This window comes from Chelmon rostratus, chromosome 10, assembly GCF_017976325.1.
Source record: "Chelmon rostratus isolate fCheRos1 chromosome 10, fCheRos1.pri, whole genome shotgun sequence".
Lineage (NCBI taxonomy): Eukaryota > Metazoa > Chordata > Actinopteri > Chaetodontiformes > Chaetodontidae > Chelmon > Chelmon rostratus.
The window spans coordinates 6,501,560-6,510,986 of NC_055667.1; the positions used below are offsets into that span (position 1 = coordinate 6,501,560).

General features: G+C 40.0%; 2 protein-coding genes across 3 annotated transcripts in view; both read right to left on the bottom strand.

The window, feature by feature from the left end:
* Positions 1-2,539, bottom strand: part of mib2 (MIB E3 ubiquitin protein ligase 2) — a 47,111-nt gene extending 44,572 nt beyond the window's left edge. The window contains exon 1 of one of the 2 annotated variants that reach the window (XM_041945928.1): positions 2,402-2,539. Coding sequence is in view for 1 of the 2 variants with exons in the window: in XM_041945927.1 (XP_041801861.1) it covers positions 1,171-1,201 (31 nt within the window). In the remaining variant the exon portion in view is untranslated. Of the gene's footprint in view, positions 1-1,170; positions 1,288-2,401 lie in introns of those variants that run through there. The other variant, XM_041945927.1, reaches the window with a different exon arrangement.
* A 2,089-nt stretch (positions 2,540-4,628) lies between these two features.
* On the bottom strand, positions 4,629-8,559 carry ubiad1 (UbiA prenyltransferase domain containing 1). Its single transcript, XM_041946296.1, has 3 exons — positions 8,392-8,559; positions 6,647-7,266; positions 4,629-5,534 (listed from the first exon to the last, which is right to left on the bottom strand). The coding sequence occupies exons 2-3, from the start codon at positions 7,206-7,208 to the stop codon at positions 5,047-5,049; spliced, it is 1,050 nt and encodes a 349-aa protein (XP_041802230.1). The 5' UTR covers positions 7,209-7,266; positions 8,392-8,559; the 3' UTR covers positions 4,629-5,046.
* Positions 8,560-9,427: the final 868 nt, after the last annotated feature.

The window sequence follows — 9,427 nt, forward strand, 5'->3', positions numbered from 1 at the left end:
GTTGGGCAATGGATCATAGGTAAAATAACAGAATGGGAATGTCTGTTATTGTCAGGATCAGAATGAGACAAATCAATGTACTTCATGTCACACTGATGTAAAAAACATTGTAAATACAATATTGCCATACAGCAGCCCTGCTCATTCATTACCATCACTGTCTTCCAAAGATGAGAATAATACAGGTACCTCGGTATAAATCAACACCACACATTTTATCGTCTAAGGCTATATCATCATATTGTCCAACCTTAGGCAAAGCACAGTGCAGCTCTCCACTGATCAATAGTAGCAAGTCTGGCTGGGTTGGTAGTATGAAAGCTTAAGGTGAAGTTCTGCAATAATAACAATACTAACCCATCAATGCCATCCAGGAGAGATGTCACGGATATGAGGGAGTTTTACTGATTACATATTGTACAACTAAATCAATATTACATTTATTTATCAATTAAGTCTGATTCCAAAACATCTCATTTTGTTTCATACGAGTGCTTCCAATTTATGACCTTCAAACTGTTTCAAGAGACTTTTGGAATCAAATTCCACTGGAAGATTGAATAACACAAAATGATCAAACTTAAAGCCAGTGGTTATTTGTCACCAATCTTGCTTTCTGCGATCTCAGTCAAACAACACTGGTTTTGGCTTGTGGCTAACCATACTGGTAAATGTGAAAACTGTTACTGTACTCTCACAGCTTGTGTCAAACTCCACATTTGAATATCATGCCTGTCTGTCAGCCAGGAATGCCTTTTTCTTTTAAACTCGAGTCCAGTTATGTGGTTAATCAACAAACTGCATGTTTGAAGAGTGATCAGCTGTTAGCATTTGTCATTCAGACAAAAGGTTGCTATAATCCACAAACTTTATTATATTATACATTAAATGTATCAACATTAGAATCTGTAAAACTGTCCCCGATACACAGAGCCTGGAGAAATTATCTAGTAGTTATTAGCCTTTCAGTCTCCTAAAAAGAAACGTGCTCGGAGACAAATGCGTACCAAGAATTTATGGGACAAGGTCTATTCAGAGACCAAGCACTAAAGTACAAACAGGCACAAACATGCCCCAAACCACTTAAGGCTAACTTTGCATAGGCTGCCTTTAATTACAATCAGAGCGGAAACCCCTTTCCAACAGTTATCCCAAGCATTTCAGTCTTACCTTGAGAATTTCCACACAATATTTTCCCCATTTCTTCTCAATTGTAATCAACTGATCAAATCTGTTTCTCTGAACCACTGGTCATTTCTATTAAGTAAGCCAGCACGCATTTCAAGCTTCATTGTTGTGATTTAGATCTGTGGAGCAGAGAGGGGGCAACAAGACAAAGAAACAGGAGATGACTAAACCTAAAATTCCCAAGTAGGTGTGGCTGGGAGCAATTCTGACTATGACCAGCTGCAGCTCCAGTGTGTGGCAGCTGCAGCTGGGCTCTGTTTCGTCGGTACCAAATGACCAGAAAGATGACAGGTGCAAAGGGTTAGGTCTCGTTTAACAGCTACATCAGCTCTTAATACAGACTACTGTCATAGCACTACCACATGTCAGTTCAGCACATTACCACCAAACTCAAGAAACAACTGCAGGCAGTTGTATTTCTGACAGCGCTTGATGAAATTAGTTTAGATGTTCTCCGTCTATTCCCCAAATTCTGTCCTTTTCAGCTAAAGTCAGGTGACAACGACTGTTCCTACCATCCAACACGATGTGAAGGACAGACTGACAATTTCTGACAGGTACAGTAAAAGAACCACGACACTCCATAAGTCAGTTAGTCGAAGTTAGCTTAGCTGCTACTCCAGCCCAGCTAACGTTACTGTCTGCTGACTTAGGTTGAGACATCACCACCAAAACGCGGTGCAAAATTTGCCACTTTAATTAAATCGCTTACTGTCAATAGCACTTACACGACATACAAAGGACAGACTTTAACAAATGATAGACAAAAGTATTTGGTTCATCGGCAAACAAAGCATGCAGCATTTTGTTGTTGTTGTCGCAGTTAAAGTGTCAGTTTCTAAATTTAACAGCTTACGTTAATAATCGGCTCAAGATGCTTCCTGTTGCCCATCGTAATATAGCGATATTTTGACCTAGGGATATCTTTCACAGGCAAATTAACTGGACACATTTAACCTCTATAGAAGTGAATCGCTACTGGGTGGATCACATGCAAATATATCATTAGCCAGCAATGTGTTATTACATGTAAGGACAATCAGGGTAACGCTAATGTGGAAAAATTGTGAACTAAATTCTGCGTGGCTTTATTATAGAGTATGGTGGGACTGTGCGTACTACTAGCTTGTACAACGTTGACGCTAGCTAGCTAACTCATGTTTGGCCATCCTTTATTGGTATAAAAAACGTCTTCCGTGGTGTAGCTACTTACCGGGCCTTTGTCAAGTATGTTTACTTTGTGGTAAAATATAATTCCATGTCGCTGTCCACCACCATCGCTGACATGGCTTGTTTTAGGACAAATAAGAATTTACTATATTGAAAGGTTTTGCAGCACACAGCCATGACAACACGCCCATGCGTAACGTCACTACTAATGCTGCCTTCACGTGCTCCTCGTAACTAACCAAACAAACCCTGAATTCAGCTACGTTTGGTCTCATGTAACCAGCCGCAGAAAAAAAACACCTTCTCAGGTAGACGTGCTTGTGTATTGCGCCACTTTTAGATTAAATTCAATTAACAGTTACAAAGTAAATGGAAGTAGATTTTTGTTGCATATGCATTTTCAGTGCAATACCAACACAACAGCACTGAAACATATCACAATGCTTAGGTCTCTGTCGAGCCCTGGTGGTCATAAGGCCTTCAGCTGTCATCCATTTAGCTTGCTCGTGCCTCAGGGCTGAAATTCGTCCTTGACTCTCTCATTGCTCATAATTTTAAACATTAGATATGACTGTAACATCTAAAATCCAATTTAAAGTGTTAGTCATGTCTGCAAGGAGCCACACAATTAAACAATTACAGGCCAGTACTTCATACGAACAGTAGTTGCAACACAGACAAAGGCTGATACGAAGCTATTTATCAGAATTTTGATTAACCATTAACAATATTTACAGCATGGGAGTGGAAATTCCCAATTCTTCCAACCCGGTGCACCCACACAGATGCAGAGAGAAGCCAGGTAATTATTAAAATTAAGCTTCTCAGTGAAACCTCTTTAAAGTATTGGAGTCTAAAAGTGATCAAACACTGTACCTATCGTAAAAAGGCAAAAGTTTGTGCATATGAATCAGGGCCAATGAATAGGACAAGGCACAGAGGTGGCATGCAACTTAATATTAAATCATCAGTTAATGATATGGCTTCTGTGGTCAGATATGGCTTTCTGCTCTTTTGTTTCAAAATAACTTTCTTCTGAGAGAGTTTCTAGGAGATTGCACAAGATGATACAAACAATTATGTACTGTATGTGACCCGACAGTAAAAAAAAAAATAGGTCAAGAACAAATGAAAAAAAAAATGGTTTAATGAACAAGTTGTGCCGCAGTTGTGGTATAAAGTCTTATCCAATTACAATGTAATGTGAATTATTATTAATACAAATTTAGATTTTAGATTTCTTCCATCTGAATGGTATTTACAGCCCCACAAAAAGTGCATTAAACAGGTGACAGAGCCTGTGAAGGTTTCTGTGCGTTATCTTAATGGTTTTCCAATACCGCCCCCTGCTGACCAGCACCTTGCTGCACAAATCCAGAGTGTTCTGTAAATTGACTCTTGAAATGCTGAAGCTGTGACTTTCTTTGAGAAAACACGTTATACTTTCTTACATTATCTTTTGATTGAAAAAGGACAGGGGGGGGTTGCACGCTAGGTCGCAGGTGATATGTAACTTGACTGTGAAAATAGGGCCTACAATTTGGTTAAACAATAATACTATTATTACTATTATTTTTTTATTCACACAGTACACTTTGCAATTTCTAACCTGTTTGATAGCCACCGTATCGCTTTAATCTCTTTATGTACTGTTATATCTCAAATAAGACTTCAGTCAATATTTTGAAATCTTTTTTAATGTAAATCTAAATTATATAATTATTATTATAAATATATTTGAACACTCATCATCAAATCAATATTTGAGCTCAAACTGCTTTCTTTGCATGTTATATTGTATTGTTATATTTGTTATATTTGATCATACTCTATGATAGCTCGTGTCATTTTTGCATTAGGACATATTATATTGGTCTGGGAATGCTCTTATGGACAAAATATAGGAGCCTATAGTTCCCTATACATTGTGCAGTTTATTTTTAGTTCATATGTTGCCTTAGAAGTTGCCTGCATTTTAAGTGCTTGTTTTATGTGACATTTAGTGGGGATAAAAGCTTAAAAAAAGGTTCTTTATAATGTAACGGACATTGAATGAAATTCTTTCTGGAGGAGAGTTAGAATGATGTAAGTCAGTAAGCTGTAATAATGTAAATGTCTCCCACCAGCTTTACATCCAAAACGATGACATGTACTCTAAAGGAAGGATTAGATGTGAAGGCTGGAAGAAAAGTCCAAAATGAAGACATAAGAGACATCAGCATCTGTGAGTTTTATTACAATCCAATGAAATACTATTTGGCTCTCCCAAAAAAAGAACAAAAAAAAACAACAAAACAGTACGTACCATACAGAGGGTACAATGTTGAGAGTGTTATGAGAATAATGGTTTATTGATGTTTTTAGGTTTTCGGTCTTGTGTCTTGAAGAACAAATATGGCAACTGTAGGTTTATTGTATCTCCTTGTATGATAAAAATGTTGCGTACTTCTACAAAAATTTCACCAACACTTCTTACTTTTACCAACACATTACAGCAGGCTTAATACTGAAAAAACCATCTGATTATGCCTTCAGTGTCAGAGAGGAGGACCTAAACTAAACCTCTGTTCAACATATAAATTAGTCAATAAATTAAAGCCAGTGAAAGCCTTCAAATAGCTTTGTACAAATACAAAGAGGTACATAAACTAGTCTGTATTAAAACAACTAAATTTCAAAGCCAATTAATCACAGTAACGGCAAGCTGCCAGGAGGTGCCAGAATAATCCCAAACACGTAAAAAAGTCCCATGAGGAGGTTGAGCTTGGCCGTCTTATTGGGAATCTTGGCGTAGCATCGGCTGCGGAACTGCTTCTCCAGGGGAAAGGCCATAGGCAGCGTGAGCAGAGGCAGCGCCATGCTGATGGTGTAACGGGTGGCAAGGATGCAAAAGAGCACGTAGGGGACGAAAAGCAAGAGGTTATACAGGACGTAAGACAGCGTGGGGCCTATGAGGATGGCCAGGGTGACGATGCCCGCCTGCTTGTCAGAGTCCATGTCTCTGGTGTTGTTGCTGTGGAGGATGGCTTCTGTGTTGAGGGCCAGTGGGACGGCGTACACCAGCGGCAGCACTGACAGGTAGCCAACCTGCACCGCGTGGGCAAACATGACTGCTAGAGGACCGAAGGTGATGAGGATTACTACGTCTCCCAGGGCCACGTATTTGAGGCCAATGCCTGAGGAAAAGCGCAAAGAGAGAGCCATGTTGAACCTTTTAATTAGTGGTTGTCAACAAAGTGCCATCAAATCCCAATCTATAGGGGAACTGAGTGGAGTTTGTGGACAATAGAGATTTAAAAAAAAAAGGACTGGTCAAAAACAATGCTGCAGAGACTGTGATATGGTGACATGTAGTACTTTGTATGGGTCAAACTTAAAACACACTGGATTCTACACTTCCCATAATGCATCAGATATCTTTTTATTCTGCCTGGTAAACACAGTCTTTCAAACTCCACAGCTCCCAGGTCGTAGGGTTTCTGTTCAATATTTGGAGGCTCAAAGCCAAAACTGAGACCTTGTAGACCAGGGCATCGCTGTAGCACCACAATGCTTCAGTTACAATGGGATGCTGTTACACATTTTACTTTTTATCAAAAAACAGCAGCTCCTGCAATTTGAATATTAAACTTGGCTATGCTGAGAATAGATAATATTACAATTACTTATTCAACCCTTATCTCAGACTTAATAGAGCCACACAACAGGGTCGGTGATTAAACACAAGGGGAACGGTTGATGCTGACAGCAGCGTGGACCAAATGTAGAGTAATAACTGTTTCTAACTTACTATCTAGCGGATAGTTTGTTTTGTGTGCGCAGGTTTTCAGAATACCTGTCGCTTTTTGCCACCAAAGACAAACCGAGTGTTTCACCTTTCACTTCTGAGTGCTGTGAGCAGCAAAAATGAATGTCATCTCCGCCCTTTTTTAGGGTGAAGGAATACATTTTATTATCTCAAAACCTTTAGACATATAACTACTTGTCTGACTAGATACCACAAGTGATAAGTGAGATATTTTCTGTTTTTAGTGAACTAATGGTTCACCTGCATCGATCAAATGCTGTGTCCAGGGAAAGATGTACCAACCAGTATTTGTTTGTTTTTTTGCCCTTTGGTAAAAACCCACTATGGTGAGACCATGATGGTAAACATAAATGTTCTGTGTCCTCTTTCCTGAGTTCATGTTTTCAGAGCATCAAACATTGGCTGACACGTGGAGTTACCAACATGCAATGTTGCCTTGTGCAGCACAATCCAAAAGATTCAAGGGCATATTTTACTCACCTCCAGTGTATAAAAAAGAGCTTGAGAGTCCCCCGAAGTAAATAAGGGCTAGGTGCTCCAGTCTAAGTGTAGACAGGAAGTAGAGCAGAGTGGCACACAAGCACCCCAATGAATATAACAATGCTCCAAACATAACAACATCCTGCGGTTCCAAGATTTCATCCACAAGAGTCCTGTCATCACTCTTCTTGTGGTCAATCCCTTTGGAGAAGTCATAGTAGGTGTTTACAAGGTTGCCTGCCCCGTGGACTACAAGGACAGCCACTGCACACACCATCAGGATGACCAAGTCCACAGAGCCCTCCAGTTTGTATGCCAAGGCGCTGCCGAGGGCCACCGGTGTCAGCGATGCACTGAAGCTCCACGGTCTCAGTGCCAGGACGTAGGCTGCACACTTATGCCTTACATCCGAGGCAACGCGGGCCATCCTCGACATGTGGTTAGCGCCTGGAGAGTGACTGGCCAAGTTATTCATGCCAGTCTGCCACTGCTGGCCACTGTGACCATTTGATCCAGCCAGCACAAATGTTTCCGCCCTGCTCTGTTTTTGCTCTTTGGCCATTCCTCCGGTAGGCGTCTACTGTGCCAGCAATAATTCAAGACGTCAGCGCCTGGTGTACCTGTAGCAGTAGAGGTGTATCAGCAAAATTACAAGACAACTGACAGTGTATAACACACCACAGCATTGATACATACTATAACGCTGCCCAGACATAAAATAAGGCTCAGTAGCAAACTTCAATACTTTGAGTTTTTAAGAATAAAAGTCAAAATTCTCTGATTCCAGCTTCTTAAATAATATTAATAATAATAGTACTAATACATTTTATTTGTATAGCACTTCTTTATGTAAGAAATACAGCTCAAAGTGTTTTACAACAAAGAAATCAGATGCACAAAGTACTTAACAAAACTGTAAAATACGATGGCGAATAAGACCCACTTGTAAAAAATAAAGAAAAAGGATGAAAATAAAGAATAAAGACAATGCATGACACAAGATGGAAAATAAAACCACTGACTAAAAGTATTGAGTTCATTCACTACACGATACAACAATTTTAAAAGAAGTTCAGCAGTGCATAGGTGAAGGGCAAAGCACAAAAGTTTCAGATCTGTATCAGGAAGTCATGGTTAGTTAAAGGCTAAAATAAAGATTTCAAGTTTTTAGCTTTCTTTAACATTTAACATTTTATAGATTAAACAACTAATCGATTAATGGGGAAATAATCGACGGATTAATCACCAATGAAAATAATGGCTATCTGTAGCATTAGTTAAAATTATTTTACTAAGTACTTACTCCTAAATTTGAGCAGTAATTGCATGGTGGATAACGATACTGTTGCTGCAGCAGATCAAAGCAGGCCCCCGGGTCAGGGGGGGACAGTCCTGTGTGGTCGTGAGAAACTGACCGACTGACGTGAAGTTGCAGTAACGGTCCCTCCAGCCACTTTAGATTCACGATAAAGTGGGTGGTTTAAAAGATGAACAAACAGTGGATAATTGTTTTACTTGCCAATACACGTGGCATTTTGCTGAATACCACCCACACTCAAATGCTGCACACACTATAGTTACTTTCGGGGAAACCAACGCACTTGCCATCTAAATAAGGGCACAGCAGCCGGGAGGAACCTCAGGGTAACTATTGAGATTATGGGATTAAAGCTAACTTGCTAGCCACTGAGCTAACGTTCTCTGTAGAGGGGCAGAGGGAGGAAATGTCTGACAGCAGCTCTTACCCGTTACGTCTTCACCAACCGACACAAACTGGGTTTCTCTCCTCTTAAAAACATATTTCTGTGCCGCTGAGCCCGGTACGGTGAGAGGCAGTCAGATAGTTTACGTGTCAACTTCGAGGGTATTTGACTGGTTGGCCACTATAAACCGCTCCGTACCTGACAGGCGCCATTTCCTCCTCCAGAAGTGCAACATGGCAAGGAGATCGAGGAAACCGCATCTGATACAATGGTTCCGGCTAGTGTTTTATTCCTACAAACACTTTGGCACAATATAAAAATAGCAGAATAATCATTTTAAAAAGTCAGTTTATAGAGAGGCATTAAATACTAGAGCTAAATGAGTTAGAAAGGTTACTCAGTAGATTATCAACAACAAGGGCTTGCTGTAATGTGCACAGAGATAAGTGTTTTTCAAATAATCCGGTCTTCTGTGAAGACAAAAAATGAAATAAAATTCTGAGCGCTGAAGAAAAAAAGACTTCTCAGAGTGGCTGAAGCAGGGTGGCTCATACCTGGGCTTTCTGTGGGATGAAAAGTGGAACTACAGCATCTCTCTTTCTTTCAGCAAATAGACAGGTGGGGATGCTGATGAGCTGGTGGAGATTCAACTGCAGCATTCCAGCAAGCAAAACACCTGTTCATTATTTCTGCTAAGGCTGATAAGTCCTTTTCACAGCAGACATTTTGACTCATAGGAAAAGCACATGTGTTATTAAATTCAGTCTGTAAGTGTCCAATAAATCACACCAGGCAGCATACATTATACCCTGAAATTAACATTACATGCAGCCATCACTGTTATTAATTACACCTGTGTTGTTGTTTCTTGTTGCTTTTTTACATGTCGGGCTGTCCGCTGTGAAAGACACCACTGCTTGCCATGACTTTACTATACATATCAGCTGGGTTACACCCCTGAATCCTGACTTGATCTTGTGTTAATGATCAGACTAAAAAGGGATGCTCAAGCAAGATTTTTCCTAAAAGCAGCCAAAGAGCACAGATTGTCATCAATCAGGAATGTTTTAATACACTG

Coding starts and splice junctions, on each gene's coding strand:
- ubiad1 (XM_041946296.1), bottom strand. CDS start 7,208: ATGGCCAAAGAGCAAAAACAGAGCAGGGCGGAAACATTTGTGCTGGCT. Junction 5,535..6,646: donor CTCTTTTTTATACACTGGAG/GTGAGTAAAATA, acceptor GCTTTTCCTCAG/GCATTGGCCTCAAATACGTG.